This window comes from Eucyclogobius newberryi, unplaced genomic scaffold (genome assembly GCF_026437365.1).
Source record: "Eucyclogobius newberryi isolate DKJ021-1_F unplaced genomic scaffold, fEucNew1.0.hap1 SCAF_8, whole genome shotgun sequence".
Taxonomy (NCBI): domain Eukaryota; kingdom Metazoa; phylum Chordata; class Actinopteri; order Gobiiformes; family Gobiidae; genus Eucyclogobius; species Eucyclogobius newberryi.
In genome coordinates this window covers 26886878-26908630 of record NW_027316500.1, presented here as the reverse complement: position 1 = coordinate 26908630, position 21753 = coordinate 26886878, and the positions used below count along the sequence as shown (strand labels likewise).

Here is a 21753-nt window from a genome sequence, read left to right as displayed (position 1 = left end):
CAGATGTTCATGCATTGTCCTTATCAATGTAAATGTTTTATGTACTAGCTATAAGAGCGCCCTGCTAGTTAATAATGAGGTTATATATACATTTATTTATATAACCTTTATTTATACAGAGAGGAAATGTGTATTCAATCTTTGGTTATGGATAAAGCCTTTTTGTTGGCTTGATAGATTACATATTCAGTGTAATTATTAATTTAAATTTACAAAAAATGGTTGAAATGTTGCTGTATGGACATAATGTTGTCAAAAGTTGCAGCTCCTCCAGTCGTCTTGGCAGATGACGTGGCTGAAGGTTGCGGCCGCTCAAAGCGCTCCTACGCCGCGGCTCCGCGCTCCCATTGGCCCGTTGCGCGCCACGTGACCCGCGCCGACCAATCCGGCGCGAGTGCGGCGAGCGGCCGTACGCACGTAGCGCATCCCCCAAAATTCACCCCTGTCATACAACCAGGAAGAAGGTGGGATAGCCCTCCAGAGCTAACATCCCGATCTCTCTGCACACTTTCCCCCCGACGAACGATGGGCCCGTCCAGGTTGAAGTCGGCGTTCGTGGCGTTGCTCGTGGCCCTAGGATCGTTATTACCGGCGGACGCGGACGAACACGAGCACACGGTAAAAAAAGAACACTGCGTTTACCGAGGCCGAGTGGGGAAAAGAACGAACGAACGCTCCTGTCGTGAACATAATGGACGTTTGTGCGGTGTGTTGTCTGCTAACAGCGGCTTTACGCGGACAGACACGTCGTTTCACGCGCAGTGCTAATGTGTCATGCATTTTATTGTTATAACTCGCAGTGAAAATGAGCACGAAAACCTCCTCGGCCTTTAAGAAGTGCTAGCGGTTGTTGCTAGCCTGTTAGCATGCCAAACATACAAGCTTTTCCTGACACAGGCTCGAGTAAACTCCAGTTAGAGCACTAAATGTTCTCCATAAAGCACAAAAGATCGCAAGCAGATGAGTGCATATTATATTTGTTTTTATCAGAACAAAGGAATACGAGACAAGTGCATAATTGTATTTAAATTAGCCTAAAACACCAGTTCAACAGCCCTGTCTGTGCATTCTGCTTTCTTGACAATGACGTGCGTGTTTACATTGCTTTATTACGTTGTGACAAATGTTGTTTATGGGTTGAAAATATATGAATGACAGTGGACAGTGCTTTCTTGATATAAAAAGTTGTGACACTACATTAATAAAGGAGATTATGGTTGTCTAATTGTTCTATCATAGGCTAAAAACAATCTGGACATAAACACATGCTGCTTTATGCTTCTCATACTGTCACAGACCTATAGAAGTAACTCAATCAATCTTTTTTTTTTAATCACTAATGGTATTAAATGGCATGTATACTCAAATGTGTGTTAAATACATATGGATTGCTTGTGCCATCAGTGCCACAGTCTCAGAAACACTGCACCAGCTCTTGCTAGCCGTGTTCTAATTGACTTTGAGATAGGAAATGACATGATATAATTTCTTTTAATTCAATGACTGTTTGGTTTCAGGGCCTAAACGTTTGTGGCAGGGGTTTTATTTATAAAAATGTCCTGAGAATGGTCCCCCTCAAAGCTGTCATAAGTCATTCATTCTCACGTCAATTCTGAGAAAGTGGCTGTTTTGAAATTGTAGTTATTCATGATTTGATTTATGTATTTGTGTTTGGTATTGTTGGGCTGTTTTGTGTTGTTTACCAATGCAATGTTTCATATTAATGTAGAAAACTATGATGTCCCCCATAAGTCCAATGACCATGGACTGTCACTATAACAGAATTTTAATTATGACATATTATTTCGACATTAAATATCACAATAAACTTAAATCCAGTGACACGCAATAAAAGGCAGAAAACTCCCAGTAAACCCTTTATGCATGTATAATATCATTACAGCTTTAATTAAATAGCAGACTGAAACACTTAGTTAGTATTGATAATTGGTCATAGAAGTTACTTATTCGACTCTGCTGTTCAAATGTATTTGTACTACAACAAAAAAATATTGCCTCAACTAGTATTTATAGACTAATCGTGACAGGCCTTCCATGGACGACTGTGACATCACTGAACAACGCTTTTATGTTTCTGGAGGCCGGTGTTTGATCAATATTTTAAAAAATACAACAAAAGTATATATACTGGGCAGTGTACGAACATTTCAAACTCCATTCAGACAAAGGAAAATACTCTACACAAAACAAGTACTCGTTCTAAAACAGTTCTGGAAAGGCAGTTAGAATGAGTATCTAGTTTCAATCTTTTCAGTATCAATTTGTTTCTCATTTTTGATACTTTTGACAATGCTAATACTTTAAAGTTTAAATGTAGGCCACAACCAACATTTGTAAAGTACTTGTGAATCTACTGGAAACACTGCAATGTGTTCAAAAACCTACTGTGACTTTTTCTATTACGTTTTATTTGCTAACTAAACGGACGTCAAAGTGATGTGTATGTGTACCGTCTCAGACAAGGGTAACCTGTCGACCCATTGCTATACAGGAAGTATAACAATCATAGTAAACGATCACACAGCTTCTCACAACTTCACTCTTCTTTTTTGAATGTATTTGACTTCCATTTTACTTGGCACTCTTATCATTTATACTGAAAATATGATGATTGTCCGTTCAGCAGTGTCAAAATTGTATTAAAAGATATGAAATTCTGAAACTATGGTACTACCGGACCGATTAGTCACAGAGTTGCATTCCTGTCCTTCAAAGCCTCTCTTCTCCTCTTGTCTTTTCAGTACACAGATAAGGAGGAGGTAGTTTTATGGATGAACACAGTGGGGCCTTACCACAACCGACAGGAGACGTACAAGTATTTCTCTTTGCCGTTCTGTGTCGGCAACAAGAAGACCATCAGCCACTACCATGAGACGCTGGGAGAGGCTCTGCAGGGAGTGGAGCTGGAGTTCAGCGGCCTGGACATAAAGTTCAAAGGTATTTCTTTACGATGCTTTCGCGTGCACACAATTAAGTGTTGCATTGCTGCGGGTGTTGCCATATGCAGATCTCTTGGTACAATATTTTCACGATTATGCATGTCAGGGTAAGATCTTTGTTGTGATATTGTGGAGAGGGAACAGAAATGTAGTCTTAGTAGGCTTATGTGTCATTAATTCATATGTCATTAATTAATACGACTAATTCATTATTGACATATTCAAAAGATATAAAATTGCTTGGTAACAGTTATTTCTTTGTTGTTTGCACTACAATGGAGCAAAGAATATTGTCTTTTTTTTAGAGACAGATGTAGAGAGAAGTATAGAGATGTATAGATTGATATATAGATATAATCACAATAATAATAAACAGAAAATATATAATCATGGTCAACCATTAAATATTCTGGATCAATCGATCTCTAAAGGATCATTTTGTAATTTTTTAATCACAGTAAGGGCTCCAGGAAACTTGACAATCCAAATGCATTTCCCAAATTGGAATAATGGCAATTAAAATAACTGAAAACGACTGAAACAACAAAGTGTTATTATTTGTACAACAGTACACATGTGTAGTTTACACCTCTACAAACATGCTCTGAAATGCATGGGATTCTTTTAGTCTTGGACTGGGTCCAAACTATGGCCCGGGGGCCAAATGTGGCCCTCTGACTAATGGATGCTGCTGATCATGAACAGTACTTTTTACTGCACATTTAACCTTCCCCCATGACCTGGATAATATGACATACTGTGAATATTAAAGGTACAGTGGCTCTTCACACCTGGTCTCACTGTACTTACTGTATTACCTCAAAAACGAGAACGTTTGGATACTTCTGGTGTGAGAGTTTATATTTCTAGTCTTCTCTCAAAGGTTAATGGTTTAGAATATGAACTCTGAACAGAATCGTACAAATAAAACAAGTCCAAATCTTATTATAATCACAGTACTTGTCAAAAAAGTGGTTAGATGTTTTTCCCCAAAGCGATAATCCCAATGATACAACTGTAATCTGGAGTCTGCAGCACATCTGAATGCAGAGGTCGCACACTATCAGGAACATGTTGATTATTACGACACAATGACATTGATGCATTGACATTTAACTACTTTTCTACCTCAAATGCGCATCGTCTCTTTATCTAACGCCATCGTGCATTTCTGACCTTTTCAGACGAAGTGCTGCAGACGACATACTGCGAAATTGAACTGGACAAGAACAAGCGGGACGCCTTCGTCTACGCCATCAAGAACCACTACTGGTACCAAATGTACATCGACGACCTTCCCATCTGGGGTGAGTGACTTCAGGCGCGTTCTTTAACCAAACGTGTCAGGACAACAAAGGTGCGGTCGGAGTTTGCTTTCCCGACTCCATTGTTATTCTGTTGATCTCAGTGTCAGAGAAACTAGTCTTATGCCTATTTGGTCTCGTCGCAATGACCCGAAGCTGTAACAAAAACACCAATATCCATCATGTCATGGAGGCGGGTGCGACAGAATGTGCCCTCAATATCACATTTATTTTATATTTGACGACAAACAACACCGAAAACCTTAATTTACATTCATTTGCTTTGTCTAATGGATCAAAGTGATGAAGAAATGTTAAACAGTCAGATAAAAATTGTTTCTCACATTCAGACATGCTTTTATTTGGACAGTTTTTTTATTTATTTATTTTATTCAAATGTCACAATTGTATGTTTTTTTTGTCCTATCCTGTAAAAAAAAATTAGAAAAGGCTTATTGCCCTGGCTAATGAACAGAATCACAAACAGAGGAACTTGCTTTGGTGATTTGGCGCAACATAAAACGATGAACAATGATAAAACAATCTATATAAAGTCAAAAAGAAAAACAATTTAAATCTGCTATAGGATAAAAAAAAAAAATACAAAATAGTTACGGTTAGTGTGAGGAAAAAACATCATGATTTAACAATTACTCACGATTATTACTGAGAAATCTCGTCTTAACACATGAATATTTCTCAAGTTTGTGATTAGCTTTATGAAACTGAACTAAATGATAAAATACAGACAGATAAAAAAATGCTATGTATTTATTTAACTATAGATTGAATAAATTGACACATACATGTTTCAGTTCTAAAACGTGAAATGCAAACTAAAGGTACTCGAGAGCTTATATAAAGTCTAATAACAATAGAAATAATGCATAATATGTCCCCTTAAACCAGGCATGTCCAAACCAGGGCCCGGCGGCCAGATGCGGCCCTCAGACCAATTTTTGTTGGCCCTCCAGCTTCCTGCCATGTCGGCCCAAACAACAAAAAGTAGTACTTTTTACTGTGAAATTGGGAAAATTCAGGCATATTGATGATATACCAACCTAATATTAATGTTCCAGGTCTAATTAAAGGTGGAGGCTCATGGCAATCACATCAAATGCAACATTTCGAATGATTCACTTTGTCATTCAACAAATTCGACATTGACAAGTTGTTTGTGGCCCTCTGCCCCGTTTAAGTTTCAAAATGCGGGCCTTGGTGAAAACAGTTTGGACACCCCTGCCTTAAACAGTCACGAATCTATTGTGACCCAAATAATCACGATTATCGATCTGCTCTGAGAATAACATCCTGATTTTATGGTTATTTTCCATTATTGACACCATGACGGTGATATCCTTCATTCACTTCCACTCTCGCTCTTAATACATCACCATTCTAGTATTTCTGAATCATGAAGAAAAGTTAATGTGATATAAACAAAAGAGATGATAACAAAAGAGCAGCTCTGGTTTACTTTTTGAATAGGTTTTTGAATTGAAATGTCGCTTTCATCATGTTATTATTAGTTCTTTTATTATTAGTTCTCACAACCGGTGTGCTGTGACCTGAATAATCACAAATTAATTAAATGAATAATCTGGATTTCCCCGGTGCAGAATTATGCTGTGTTGATGTTTGTGGAGATTCAGATACAAGGAAGCTAAAAAACAACCACTAACCACTGCACGCTCTGTAATTACCCTATAATATTTGAGAAAACATGGATAAACAGAATGATTCAGGGAGTAAACAAGTCTAAGTGTGATTGTTTTGTTTTTTTGTCAATTCGATTGTAATTAGATTTGAGATTGAAAAGTTTGGAAAGTTGTTCTCCAATTTAGCATTTTAACACATCCTGGAGCAGAGACAGAAAAATGAGCTGAAAACAAAAATCTCATCTTCAATAAAAAGATAGATTTCCGTTCTTTGCAAATGACATTCTAGTGGGTAAATCATTTTAGTTTTTGTGTTGATTATTCGTGTTGATTATCTATGTGTCCTGGTTTAGTCCCGGCCTAGTCCTGGTTTAGTCCCAACCTAGTCCTGGTTTAGTCCCGGCCTAGTCCTGGTTTAGTCCCGGCCTAGTCCTGGTTTAGTCCCGGCCTAGTCCTGGTTTAGTCCCGGCCTAGTCCTGGTTTTGTCCCGGCCTAGTCCTGGTTTAGTCCCGGCCTAGTCCTGGTTTAGTCCCGGCCTAGTCCTGGTCTAGTCCTGGTTTAGCAGGCTGAGAAAGGCCTAACTTTCAAAGTTAGGGGCCCCCAAGCAATTTCAGGGGCCCACAAGCGCGCGCGGCATCGCGGCGTCATAAGAACAAGATAAATGTGTTGTTTTAAACCTGTTTATTAGCATGTAAAACAATTTAAAGTACTTTTATCTGTTTTTTATATGAAGGAAGAGCACAAATACTGAATCATATAAACCAGAGATCATGATCTTTAAAACTGTTTAATTCAATATAATGATGTTTCTTATTATAAAATAAATACTGTTTACAGCATTTGACACAAGCAGATCTTGTGGAATATATGAAATCACGTCCTACAAAATAAACTACTAACATATATACATTGCCCCGAAAATTAGACCGAGCATTTCCGAGGACACGTGAATGCAACACGAACGCAGCGCGCACCGCTCGGCACCGCTCGGCACCGCTCGGCCAATGAGAAGCGAGAAGACATGCGAAGTGGGCATGTCTGTCAAAACAAAACTTAAGCGATGAAAATACCCCGAATATGGCCAAATTACTAGTTAAATCTCGATTTTTTTCGAGGAGGGGCACAGCGGGCCCCCTCCTATTTCAAACCGCGGGCCCACCGGAGATTCAACTGCTTGCGGGCCCCGGCGGGGCCCCTGTCTATTTCGCAGCCTGTTTAGTTCCGGCCTCGTCCTGGTTTAGTTCCGGCCTCGTCCTGGTTTAGTTCCGGCCTCGTCCTGGTTTAGTCCCGACCTAGTCCTGGTCTAGTCCTGGTTTAGTACCTGTCTAGTCCCAATTTAGTCCCGGCCTAGTCCAAATTTAGTCCTGGGTTTAGTCCCAATCGTGGTGTGTGAATGTATGGCTAAATTTGGAGCGAGCGATCTTGGCGACAAATAAATATCCTTTTTAACTATTTTCGGATGATATTTTGTCAATCCAATAAATATGTGTCAAAACATGTCTTTATAGAGGTATAATTCACTCAAAAAAATTGAGTGAATCGTAAAAGTACAGAAATATATCGTTTACATGCCTTTTTGACCACATATAAATCAGTATATACATTTCTTACTATAAATAATATACTAAATATTCAAATTTTGTATACTGTATTTTCCGGACTATAAGTCGCACCAGCCAAAAAAATGTATAATAGGGAAGAAAAAAACCTACATAAGTCGCACTGGAGTATGAAATGCTGTTGCAAGTGTGAAAATAACAAATAATATCGCATACAAGTCGCTCCAGAGTAAAAGTATATATGTATAAATACAAGTGCAAGTCGCACCCCGGCCAAAACTATGAAAACTTATAAGACTTATAGTCCGGAAAATACGGTAACTTCAAAATACATTTACAAAATTATCTGCAGTAAATGTTGATATATTGCCCACCTTTAGGCTAAATACGTACACATTTTAAACCTTTTGTGGTATCATAATGTCATAATAATTAGCTGTATTTAAATGTGTTTTATCAGTGTCAAACCTTGTTAACTTGAGATTACCTTTGCGTAAATTATCCAAATAATAAATGGGAATGGACAGGCCTTCTCTTTGTCCCTGAACACGTCATTCTACGCTCGAGACATTTATCGTGTGTAATTTTGACCACGTGTCACTTACGGCGCGGTTGAACCATAAACAAACACAGACTTTGACCTCACATCCTGCTCAGCGAGCGTCGACTCGGATGCATTTGGATGCATTTGACCACGACGTGTCATCGTCCAAATTATTTAACGATGGCGTGTTCCTGCTGTTTGTCTTTCAGTTTATGCCCGGATTAATTTGTCTGCATGAATAATGTGCGCGTGTCTTGTGGATGTTGGCACTCTAAAAGCAAATTTACTTTTTATTTGTCCTCTTTAATTATTCATATTTAGGGTTTAAAGTGCCTCTGACAGGTTGAACTAAAATGCAGTTAAGATAAATATATTTAGAATTTTGCTATCAATATTATCACAGAATAGCACTTTTTTTTTTAGGTTTATAATTTCACTTCCTGTTTGTAATTAATGACATCACACAGGAAATTACTCTTGTATTACTGTACTCTATTATGAGTAAATACTCATCTAATGTCACAATTTTTTTTAATTTGACACAAAAAATTATGAGAGCGACTTTATTTTGTTGAATAAATGTTTAGAGAGTCAAAGAAGTTGTTTCTTTGTGTAAATTATGCATAAACTGGAACGAGTGTCCCTGGTGTGATGTCACTTCCTGTCATTTTCTGCAGATTTTTCAACGTTTTCTCCACAAATACCTGTTCGATTGGTGTAAAACTATAATTTACATGTACAACAGGTATAAATACACCAAAATAGTCAAAAAAGTCAAAATTAGAAAACCGTTAAACAACCTGTCATACTTCCTTTTAAATAATGCCTAGTGGTGTGATATTTATTGTGACATCGTTATATTTACATTGACTAAAGTCACGTACCCGTCTTTAAAATCATAATCCGAGCAAAGGATCATGGTCTGTGTTGTTCTTTCAACATAAACGCAACTATTTAATCTCGCAAAGGAGCTCGACATTTGATATCGCAAAGTCTAGACTGGCGTTACGTTCTCGAACACGTCTTCAGTTTCACCAGAGTGACTTCCTGACTCTTTTGCTCTCGCTCTTAAAGGCATCGTTGGCGAGGCCGACGAGAACGGAGAGGACCATTACCTGTGGACGTACAAGAAGCTGGAGATTGGCTTCAACGGGAACCGGATCGTGGACGTGAACCTCACCAGCGAAGGCAAAGTCCGGCTCATACCGAACACGAAGATCGCCATGTCCTACTCTGTAAGTACCGCGCGGGAAAAAAATATGTATACTGTACGTACGCGTTTGGTACGGCCAAAATGTCACGTTCGTTTGCTCCTCTTCTCAGGTGAAATGGAAGAAGTCGGACGTGAAGTTCGAGGACAGATTCGACAAGTACCTCGATCCGTCTTTCTTCCAGCACAGAGTGAGTTTCAAATATACTTCACATGTCAGAATCTTTCATTATCAGCATTTACCGTATTTTCCGGAGTATAAGTCTCACGGGAGTATAAGTCGCACCAGCTAAAAAAGGCATAATGGAGAAGAAAAAACATATAAGTTGCACTGGAGTGTGAAAATAACAAATAATATCACATATAAGTCGCTCCGGAGTATCAGTATATCAGTATAAATAGTATAAAAGTATAAATCGCACCCCGGCCAAAACTATGAAAAAAGATGTGACTTATAGTCCAGAAAATACGGTAATTATACAGCAACGAGTATATCTAATGTCTGACGGCTCCATTTTCTAAACTTTTTTATTTAATGTCGGATTTGTGGTGCTTGGTGAAAAATGTATTGCCAAACTATTGCAATTTTATGATTATTATGATTATTATTATTATTATTTATGATATTTCCAGTAGAATGTTGGATTTAAAAAGTGTTTATGGCGTGTTTGTTACTGCGTCACGGTGCAAGTACAAAAGAATAAATAAGAACAAATAATAATGATAATAAAAGCAATAGCAGACTTCCAGACGGAGGGGGCCCACACAGAGAAGGCCCCGGGCGCTTGTCGTGACCCGCTGAGTTCTGGGGACGACCAGCAGGGGTCCCGCTCCGGAGAGCAGAGGGTTCTGGGACGTACGGTTCTAGGAGGTCGGACATAATGGTGTTGACGTATGCTAGTGTTGGCGCAGAGTGCTACGTCAGGGGTGGTGTTTTCTGACTCTGCTCTGGTGTTACTCACGTGAGGTCGAGGTTCATTAAAGGCCCTGCTTTTTTTATAGTGTATTTGTGAGGCTAACGCTAACGCTCCCTCTGAAAAGCATTAGAGCCAATATAGAGTGCAGGTGTTTACAAACCCAGACTAAATCCATTGATATTATGACAATTATGATAAAGTGTTTATTACGGTCTTCACAGCAGGGGTTGTTTTTATGTTTTTAATTAGAACGGTGAGTTAAAAAGGAAATGGTGTATGTATCTACTTTTATATTCTATAAACTGTTACATAAACCTGCCCAGGGATGATGGGGGTTGCTTTTATTGTTAATTATTAATACTCTCACTGGACGAGCAGCAGACAACAATAGAAAATGCAACAGCGCGTGGTACAAAGCGTTTTTCCTCTTGGTCAGTGTTATTCATTTATTTATATATATTTGTCTTTATTGTACTGCTATTTATTTATATTTATTGGACTTTTATTTTATTTTATATTTATTTGTGCTTATTGTACTGCTATTTATTTGTGTTTATTGTATTTATTTGTCCCTTTTGTACTGTTAATTAATTATTTATATTATTTGTGTTTATTGTACTGTTATTTATTTATTTGCTTTTATTGTACTGTTATTTATTGAATTTATCCCTGCATGAGTACAAACGGCACCAAATAGATGAGAAGGTCGGCTAAAAGGATTTATATTTACACAATTATCATTACACACATGTAATTATACATGTAATTATAAAACTGTGATGATATCATTTAAATGCATTAACTTGACCTTTTACAGTCTCTTTACCTTTTTTAGAAGGACACGGTGTCGTCCTGAAGCTCAGTGATTCACAGTGGCACAAATCCACCATAAATCCAATTCAACAACACTCATGTCTTATACTGAAACATACGCTCTCTCCCTTTTAGATCCACTGGTTTTCCATCTTTAACTCCTTCATGATGGTCATCTTCCTGGTCGGGCTGGTGTCCATGATTTTAATGAGAACGCTGCGAAAAGACTACGCCCGCTACAGCAAAGAGGAGGAAATGGACGACATGGTACGTTCAAATGACACTTTTTGGCTGCAAAACTACATTAAATACAAGCAAATATTCTTTTATATATTCCACACTAAAAACGTTTTTAAAAGCCGCATGAAGTGCTGATTTGTGCTTGTGTGTGTTTATTTTATTGTCTATTCACAATTTTAGCGATACTTAAAGTGCATGAGACCGGTTTTTACAATGTTCTAATTTTGACTTTACTTTGTGTATTCATACCTGTTGTACATATAGATTATGTAGATTAAATAACAGGAAGTGACATCACACTAGGGACACTCGTTCATACAGTTTATGCTTAAATTACTCAAAGTAAACTTATTTTTGACTTTTTAAACATAAAATAAAGTCTCATATTTTATCACATTTTGTCAAAAAAAACAACACGTTAGATTAGTTCAATGTATGCTGGGTAATTTCCTATTGTGATGTCATCAATTACAAACGGGAAGTGAAATTATAAACCTAAAAAAATGCTATTTTGCGAAACTTATCTGCATTTTAGTACAATGAGGTCATTCAACCTGTCAAAGGCACTTTAAATCTCAACAAAGACATTTACAGGCACGTTTCTGATGATTGCCAAAAAAATAATATCATCGCTATAATAATGAAAAAAAGATGTACAGATTTACAATACAGATGTACAGACATTTTTGTCATTATTCAAGACAAAATAAAGTTAAATGTGACAAAAAACAGCCAGATTAAAAAAGTTCTTAACATTTGGGTCTATTTTTTGGGGCAAAATATTGAACATAAAATACTTAATTTTGCTTCTAAATCTGTCACAATTACCATATTTCCCGCACTATAAGACACACTTACAAAGCCTTTAACTTTCTCAAAAAACGACAGTGTGCCCTATAATCCAGTGCGCCTTATATATGGATTAATTCTGGTTGTGCTTTCTGACCTCGAAGTGATTTTGTGTGGTACACGTTTTGTTTGGCTTAATGCTCCTTATAGTCCGGTGCGCCTTATATATGAAAAATACGGTATTATATTTTGGTTCTCACGATTATATTGTGACCTGAATAATCACGAATATCGATTTAACCTGATCACCTTGACCTTCCCACTTGGCAAAACGTCCCAAATGTGCATTAAACCTTCTGCTTCTCGCCGGTTGTGCCCCAGCAGGACCGAGACCTGGGCGACGAGTATGGCTGGAAGCAGGTTCACGGGGACGTGTTCCGGCCCTCCAGTCACCCGCTGATCTTCTCCTCCCTCATCGGCTCGGGTTGCCAGATCTTCTCCGTCTCCCTCATCGTCATCATCGTGGCCATGGTGGAGGATCTGTACACCGAGTGAGTGACTTTATATACAAGCACAGAAGCACTCTCATGTCACAGCAAGGACGTCCCACCTTCCATTTTCTCTGTGAAGTTGGCTCTTTTTTCTGTTCCCGTTTCGTTTCTCGTTTCCCCTTCTGCCCCATTATGCTCCAGGTTTAGGTTTAGGTCATTTAATCCTGACCGAGATCCTGGAACAGATTTGGACGTGGGATCCTTTTGTTACAGAAACAATACCTCGGTACATGGGAATATTGAAAGTACTTTAGGCCACGGACGCAATAATCCAGAAGAAGATGATCACGGTTAACCCTAAAAACATGAGATGCAACGTTATAACTCGTATTGAAAGAATAATGAAGCATAGATGGGGATTATTCAACGCTCTACAGCTCAAATCTTGTACTAAAAGAAAACAAAAATCGCTACTGTTGGAAAGAAAAAATATATGATTCCATCGATCATTTATTGAAGTAGAGTTATTTGGGCTGAAAAAACATGTTTGCAAAATAACAAATAGCTGCTCCTAAAAGCTATGAATGTCAAATGTGAAGGTTGTGAAGGTATCTGGGTTTCAATATGACATCAACCTTTTGACCGATAATATTTAAGTCGTTTAGTTGATAAATCTGTCTGTCAACCAAATTTTGTATTGGTCGACTACTAATCTGAATTAGATTAAACGATGTGTATGGACAACTGCAAAAAATAGAAGATTTAGAGTGAGTTGGCTGAAAATGTTGCAGTGAATCAGGAGTTTAATCTAGTTTTTATATATATATATTTAACATAAAAATGCACTGTTTACTGGTACTTTTCTGTATAAATAGTTGCGCAGTTGTTTGAGGCACTTTGAGGGCAGTTTGAGTCAGACATATGGAGATACTTTATAGTTTTTTAGCTTTTAAATTGAAAATACTATGTAAAAAATGGGAAATAAAACTGTCTCTTGCCCCTTTTGAGAGCATGAAATAATCACATTTTAGAATCTATTGAATTTGCTGCTGTTTAAGTTACGTTTGCATGTATGTAATCTGTTAGCGCTTGACATAATTTCACTAATAACACTTCATTTCGTGACTTGTTTACTTCCGCAGGAGAGGATCCATGCTGAGCACCGCCATCTTCGTGTACGCCGCCACCTCCCCCGTCAACGGCTACTTCGGAGGAAGCTTGTACGCAAAACAAGGAGGTGATCATTTGCCTGATAGTCCTATAAAGTGTCTTGAACGTTTGCATGTCCTCGTGCCAACGCTCGTTCCCCGTCCTCTCTGGTCGCGCAGGGCGGAGATGGATCAAGCAGATGTTCATCGGGGCGTTCATGATCCCGGCCATGGTCTGCGGGACGGCCTTCTTCATCAACTTCATCGCCATTTACTACCACGCCTCCAGAGCGATCCCCTTTGGGACCATGGTGAGTGTCACACCGCAGCCACGCCCCCGCAGAGAATGAAAAGCACGCTCTGACGCAATAGACGATGTGGGTTTGTGGTCTGGGTCATGAAGGAGAAGAATGAGTGCATCTAGTGAGCATTTAAGGGGTAAAATTATACACGTTTGCACTTCTTTCTGCTCTAGATGGAAAGATGTTGCTGCATTTTTTTTATGTGGATATAGGGAATTATTTAGACGTTTCGGTGTCACAAAAATACATCACAAAGTATAATTTCAGTCGGGAATTTATTATTTATATGTTAATGTTATTAAATGTATTGAACTAAAAGGGTTTAAACAAGCACGATTTATGGAATCCACTATTGCTGGAAAGTTCTTTACTCGGTCTTTCTTTCTTATTATATTGTGTAAAATATATTCTGAAAACTAACAGGTTTAAACACTGTAAATCCTGACTAATTTAATATAAATGTTGTTTGCTGTATTTGAAGTTCAAGTTGAGAGAGAGATAAAATGTATTATATTAGAAGAAGTCAATACAAAGAGTATTAAAAGTATTTCTAAAGGATTTGTTGTTCCTTTTATTGAATTGTTTAGAGAAGCACAATGTGAACCCGCTCTTAACTCTTTTCCTTTTTAGAATACAATTTAAAGTTCAGTAGTTTTTAAAGCGCCCTGGTTTGAGGCTAAAGACCAGCGGCGGCAGGACACTTATAGTTACAGCTGAAATAGAGGAGGAAGATCTAATGTTCAGAGTCTTAAATCACAGCTAAAAGAGTCATCGTTTTTAATTTTACTGCTTATTTATTATTGTGTGATTGCACCGTTTGGATATGCTCAGCACTTTGGACACTGGAAACTGTAAATGTTCTAATATAAATCAAGATTGACCTTGAATAATTCAAACCACTGCACTCACTGTAAATAGTTTCATTTCTACATTGAATGAAGTGTCTCTCGGGCCGTTCTAGTCCCATAAAGCTCCTATATTTTAGTTCATGATGCTACATTTATTCAACCCCTCCCGTCTCCGCCTCCGCAGGTCGCTGTGTGCTGCATCTGCTTCTTCGTAATCCTGCCCCTGAACCTTGTTGGAACCATTTTGGGGAGAAATCTGTCGGGGCAGCCAAACTTCCCCTGCAGAGTGAACGCCGTCCCTCGACCCATTCCCGAGAAGAAATGGTAGGACCTTTTATGCATTTGCAAGGAGCCATGGGAATCCGGGAACATTATTAATTCCAGACACGGAAAAGGCCAAATGTTCTGGAATAAATGATACTATTGTTGAAAATGTCTCCTTTTGGCGGAAGTCAAAAGGACGAAACTAAACCACACGCTGACGCAGACAGACATGCTTTATTTTACAAGATTCACAGACTGTTTTGTTTTTGAAAAATGTGCACATAAAAGAAGTGCTTTGTGTATTTGAGTCCATGCTTTTCTCTGACTGGATTGAACGGTTCGATCCCAGTGGTTTTGTGACCTCCACAACGTTCTAAATCTCTCACAACTGGGAAAGTCGTGTCGTTTGTCCCCAGTTTAAGAGATTCTAAGGCCAAGAAGAAAAAATAGTGCGTTTCCTGTAACCCGACCGACCTGAATTTCAAAATTAAAAAAAAAACAACCTTAAACATTTTATCGCATATTTACTGGCCGTACATTTCGAGAATGTCGAATTGTGAGAGCGAATCCAAAAGTTGCAGGGAAAAAAAATCATCTGTGGAGATCGTAAGATATGAAAATCACCGCACTTTTGATAGGTTTCGTTTCACCTACGGGCGCATCCATGTTTGCAGAAGCAACCTGCGCAAATGCTCTATTTGGGCAGCGTGCAGCCTGGCTGCCATGGCGGAGGTGATATGCACGCGCTGTGTTTCAGCACTGAAGTTATTTGGCATGAAGTCTGTTTTTTCATTTTTCAACGACTACGGCGCTGATCACGGCGCACGGACCACAACAGAGCGGTAATTACTAAAAAGTTGTCTGCTAATGGCTCTCTTCCTGTGGTTGGACTAGAATAGATGTAGAGAACTATTTTATTCAATATCGGCACCAATAAGGCTACTTCAATGCAAAGCGCTCACTTCTGAGAAAAGAAATCCGACCTACCGACCTGGATTTTTTTTTCAATGTACCGGAAACACACTTTATTTATTTTTGGCCTAAATCCACCAGCTGCTTGTCTCCATGGAGGTATTATTGCTTTGCCTGGAATGTTCCACAATTACATGTATTTTTATTGCTAAACAGGTTTAATGCCATACTGTGGAACACTCCAGGCAAAGCAATAACATCTCCATGGAGAACTCTTTGTCTACTCGTTGTATAAAACATCATCTGACGAGGAAAAGGACAGAATACTCTCTGAAATGGGGTCTCTCGAGTTGACGGCTGGATCTGGTCGGGACGCACAGAATGAGACACTTGGGTGTGAAAACGTTCTTGGAAAATGACTAAACACACCGAGCCTGGTGCCAAAAGGAAATGTATAATGAGACTACAGACGACAACAGCCAAAGTCAAATGCATTGCTGGATTTAAAGACTTCCAGAAGCTTCGTTGTCCATTAAAAATCCCTCTGACGTGCTCTAGACACATCATTCTAAAACTGGATAATAGTTGGCATTTATCATAGTTTTATAACGCTAAATATGAATGGATTTGTCAATGAAAACTCACACTTTATGCAATGAAGTGCTACATTACAATTGTCCCTCTTCTGTTAAACTGTTTCTGAATCTGTTTTGTTTTGGATGGATTTATCACGAGTTAAACGTCACATAAATCAACAGACGTGTTCTCTGTGTTTTAGGTTCATGGAGCCGGCCGTCATCGTGTGTCTGGGAGGAATCCTTCCGTTCGGATCCATTTTCATTGAAATGTACGTTGATTTCAAAAATGACCCGCGCAGATTTATGTTCCCAGACTAACCTTGACTCGATCGATCGCAGGTACTTCATCTTTACGTCGTTTTGGGCTTATAAAATCTACTACGTGTACGGCTTCATGATGCTGGTGCTGGTGATCCTGTGCATCGTCACCGTCTGCGTCACCATCGTGTGCACGTACTTCCTGCTGAACGCCGAGGACTACAGATGGTGAGGCCTGAACGTGGAGAATGTTGAGGCTGATGTCGTTTGAGCACAATTTATGTTTGTTTAAAGTCATTTAACGTGCACTGACGATGGAGAAAGACCAGTAAGTGTCCAGTGTCTAGGAAAGCACTCGGGTGACTTGTTTTACATGATTTACATGAAGTGCCTCTGACAAGTTGGACGACTCGTTGAACTAAAATACAGTTAAGATAAATATATTTTGAATTTTGCGAAAAATTATAAAAATGTAATGACCGAATAGCACATTTTTTACGTTTAAAATGTCACTTCCTGTTTGTAATTGATGACATCACACTAGGAAATTATTTCACTCATCTAATGTCACCCTTTTTTTAATTTGGCAAATATAAATATATGAGAGCGCCTTTATTTTGTTGAATTAATGTTTAGAGAGTCAAAAAAGTTGTTTCTTTGTCTAAATTCTGCATAAACTTTGACTGGAATGTCCCTGGTGTGATGTCACTTCCTGTCATTTTCTACAGATTTTTCAACGTCACAAATACCAACTTTATTTTGTGTAAAACTATAATTTATATGCACAACAGGTATAAATACACCAAATAAAGTCAAAATTAGAACATTGTAAAAACCTGTCATACGAACTTTAAATTAAATTAAACTTATTTTTTTCATAACGAATAATTTTCTTAAACAATTGCCTTTTAACTTTTCTATTCAGTTCAAATTAGTTTTTTGTTGGCTAATCTCTCCTCAAAGTGTTCTCTACGTGCCAGTTAGACCTAGATGGTGGGAGGGCATCTGACACAAAACCGAGACTTGATTTAAATCGTCTGTGTCGTTTCTTCAGGCAGTGGACCAGCTTCCTGTCTGCGGCGTCCACGGCGGTCTACGTTTATATGTATTCCTTTTACTACTACTTCTTTAAAACCAAGTGAGTCTGAACGCACGGCCCAGGTCTGACCGGATGAAACGTCCTGGTCTGACTGGTTTCCCCTCTCGCTCTTTCAGGATGTACGGGCTTTTCCAGACGTCCTTCTACTTCGGCTACATGGCAGTTTTCAGCACCTCTCTGGGAATCATGTGCGGTGAGTCACGACTGTCACTTTGGACACATCTTATAATGGCTTTGTTACAGCTATAAAAGCATGAAACATTAGTCCAAAAAGGAATATGTGTAATTAATAGCAGAATAAAGTTATTTTTTGTGTTTTGTAAATGTATACCGTATTTTCCAGAGTATAAGTCAGCCAAAAAATATATAATAGAGAAGGAAAAAAAACATGTATAAGTCGCACTGGAGTATAAGTCGCATTTTTTGGGGATATTTTTTTTTAAATCCAAGACCTAGAAAAGACATTTCATCTTGAAATGCAGTTTAAAATAATAACAGATCATGGTGAATAGGTGTACGTATGCTAACGCTAACACCTTCAGCTACATGACGCACAGACAGAACTGTGGTAAGTGTCTGGTATGTTAACGTAACATATGAACAGTTATTCAGATAACTATAGCATAAAGAACATGCTAACAAGTTTACCAAAGCATCAGTTTTACACCAAATCACTAAATCCACTGAATTCTTCTTCCTCTGTGTCACTTCTAAACAACTCCACAAACTCCAGAGGTAGAGGAAGTGCAGATTCTTCTTCTGCATCGCTTAGAGCCTAGAGCGCCCTCTTGTGGTTGTCAGTTTGAAAATAATCAACACAATGATATAATGTAAGATAAGATAAGATAAGATATTCCTTTAATGTGTTAATAATATCACATATAAGTTGCACCCCGGCCAAACTATGATAAAAGGTGCGACTTATTGTCTGGAAAATACGGTAATCATTTAATCAATAATTAATCATCTATCTCGTTTATACCGTGCTCCTATAGTTCATTTACAGACATTTCCTTGCATTTCTTTAAACATTTCAAATAAATAACAGTAGTTTATGTGATGTTTTATTGTGTGCAAATGAAACAAAGATGGTCTGTGTTAAACGTCCTTTACAAATGTCGTGTATTTGTGTCCTCGCGTCGCTTTTCACGCAGTAACGTTGTGTCTGTGGTGCAGGCGCCGTGGGGTACGTGGGGACGAGTGCCTTCGTGAGGAAGATCTACACAAACGTGAAAATCGACTAAAGAAGCGAAACCCACCGCAGCGGGGATCAGAGCGGATTTGCCTCCACAAACCTGTGAAGACGGCGGCACAAGTCATTCTTTAGTACTTTTCTTTTCCTCGCAAAGAGATCGTGAGAATCTCTCTTTATACGATGTAGTTTTTTTTTTCCATTTCTTTCTGAATGAATTTCTGCGCCGCTAAACGACAAGAGCAAATCTGAGAGTAAGAGAGGTTTGGTTTTTATCTAAAGCTTTCAAAAATAACAAACGGTCGGGGCAAAGGTGAAGGTGGCATTGGCTCCTTATCGGTTTCTTCCGGCCCCGTCCCACCCGAGTGAACATACGTGTCGATGGATATAGTGCAGCTCTCTTCAGTGAAGAGGCCTAAGTGTATTGAAAGCCTTTTGTTTATCGTGTCAGAAAATCTCCCCGAGTTCGGGTCCGCGCCCCCCGTTCTTTTTCTGACGTCGTTTCTATTTTGTATTCTTGGAAGTCACAGCGTTACTACCACAGTGCAGTAGTTTGTTCAGATTTACTTTCCACCGCGACAACGAAACGATTAGAAACACTTGTCGTCACCCACACGTCGTCATTCCCCCGTCGCCATCGGCTCCTCCTCGATTCCTGTTACAGTAGCAGTCCCGCCATCTCTACGTTTTATCCTCGCCGCGCCGCCCGGAGGTACGGCCGCGACGCAGTTTTTTTATAAAGAGGACGTTTGTCGTGGTCCTGTTTTTTCCCTCCATCCAAGTCTGGTTTTCTTAATGTTTGGGTTTGAATGAAGTCTACTTGTAAAGATAATATATGAATGAGGGGGGAGTGTATATAACCTTGATAATGTACCTTTAGATGTAGATCCCAAATGTATTTTCGTTGTACAGGTTTACTACAGGGTGTTTTTTTAACCAATCGTTCAGTTCAAAAGATTATATTTTCTTTACTTTTCTTTGGTTTCTCTGTGCGGTGCGGTGCTCGCGGTCGGGCTGGTGGTGGCGCTGTTACATCTTGCCTGAAAAATGCATGCAGTTTTCACCAAATCATATTTCACTTTTGTCAGTGCCGGGTTTTGTTTTGTTTTTTATTTAATATTAGTAGTTTGGGTTTTGGAAAAAGGCCGCTTCATTCTTGCTAATATTTCGGGACAATGTGAAGTCTTCTATAGTAGCTCCTGACAAAGAAAACTGAAGTCGTTCTTTGCTTAAAAGGTTTTTTACAATATTTATTCCCTTTTATAATCAGCAAAACTGCATCTATCCGCACAACAAACTGGGTGATTTATCTCTCTCGCACGATTCTAGTGAAATGTAATCGGAAGCGCATGTTCTGGCATCGACTAACAAACGGCCTAAAAGTTGAATTTAAATCCAGTTCAAATTGGAATCTAGTTTACCGTATTTTCTGGACTACAAGTCGCACCAGAGTATAAGTCGCACCAGCCAAAAAATGGACAGGAGTGTGAAATGCGGTTGCAAGTGTGAAAAGAACAAATCACACTCCGGAGAATAAGTATAAATATAAGCATAAGTCGCACCCTGAACAAAACTATGAGAAAAGGGTGCCACTTGTAGTCTGGAAAATACGGTAATTGGAATTCAAGCCTCAAACTGTCAGCTCGCAGACTTTTTGACCTGGTTTTAGGTCATTATCACTCAAAATCGGCACAAATTCCAACGCCATTATTTCAACACCAGCGACGTTTTCCTCTGAAAGAACAGGAGAGTATTATTATTTTTATTGTTATTGTGGCACCGATCGCAGACGAATAACGACGAGGTTCAACTTTAGCGGCTCATATTTCAGTATTATAAGCAACTGCCCTCGAACTGCAACTATAACGACTTCAAACCCGTTCCCAATCGAGCTTTCTGTCAAAAATCTAGACTTATTTGTTAACATTTTGCTCCATGACGCGCTGGATCATTTACTTAGTGTTGTGAAGGGCTTTGGTAGGTTCACAGACTCTCGTTGAAGCAAGTAGACGAGTGGTGAACCGCACGTAACGACAACTTCAATGGACAGTGAGGATAACGAATATTTACACGAGCTACAATAGAAAACTTCACTCCGTCCCGTCAAGAAACCACGTCGAAATTGGTACTTCTGTCTTAAAAACGAACATTTCCCCGCGCTTTAATCCCCCCCCCCATTTCGTTCGTTTTCTGCCTAAAAACGTGAATGTCAAAGGAAGGAATGAGGCTTCGTTTCTACATACTGTACAAAGTGAAGTTCAAGGACACTTTTACTGTCTCCATGCAGTGCTGCGGAGTGTTTCCACGCTTTGGTCCCACTTTGTGTAAATACCGTATGCACCCTAAATGTACGAGAGGTGGACATGCCTTTTGTTTGTTCTGCGGGTTTGTTTTTTTGGTCTAATTTCCAGTTCTGTCCCGAGTTGATTTGGCACCTCATGTTGTGTACCGATGTCTGATTATAGACATTTTGAACTTGCATATTAACTTGCTGTAAAAAGAGAAAATAAACATGTTTATGTACAGGGGTTATTACTAAGCGTGTTCCATGTCCCGTGTTTTTAATGAGTCAAACTAAAGCTACGGCTCCTCTTCAAGGGAAAATCAGAAAATCATACGCACTTGGTTTGGCGTGTTTATACATGTCGTGAATGTAAATGATAGTTT

At 38.9% G+C, this 21753-nt stretch overlaps 1 protein-coding gene across 1 annotated transcript; it reads left to right on the top strand.

Annotated features, from left to right (window-relative positions):
* Window positions 1-421: 421 nt before the first annotated feature.
* On the top strand, window positions 422-21621 carry tm9sf3 (transmembrane 9 superfamily member 3). Its single transcript, XM_072436602.1, has 15 exons — window positions 422-618; window positions 2763-2958; window positions 4145-4267; window positions 9100-9260; window positions 9349-9426; window positions 11101-11232; window positions 12379-12545; window positions 13628-13722; window positions 13814-13944; window positions 14968-15107; window positions 16738-16806; window positions 16877-17023; window positions 17850-17933; window positions 18011-18087; window positions 19071-21621. Exons 1-15 carry the CDS (start codon window positions 526-528, stop codon window positions 19136-19138), a joined length of 1761 nt encoding a protein of 586 aa, XP_072292703.1. The 5' UTR covers window positions 422-525; the 3' UTR covers window positions 19139-21621.
* The last annotated feature ends 132 nt before the right edge of the window (window positions 21622-21753 follow it).

Coding starts and splice junctions, on each gene's coding strand:
- tm9sf3 (XM_072436602.1), top strand. CDS start 526: ATGGGCCCGTCCAGGTTGAAGTCGGCGTTCGTGGCGTTGCTCGTGGCC. Junction 13,723..13,813: donor CTTGTACGCAAAACAAGGAG/GTGATCATTTGC, acceptor CTGGTCGCGCAG/GGCGGAGATGGATCAAGCAG. Junction 17,934..18,010: donor TACTACTTCTTTAAAACCAA/GTGAGTCTGAAC, acceptor TCGCTCTTTCAG/GATGTACGGGCTTTTCCAGA.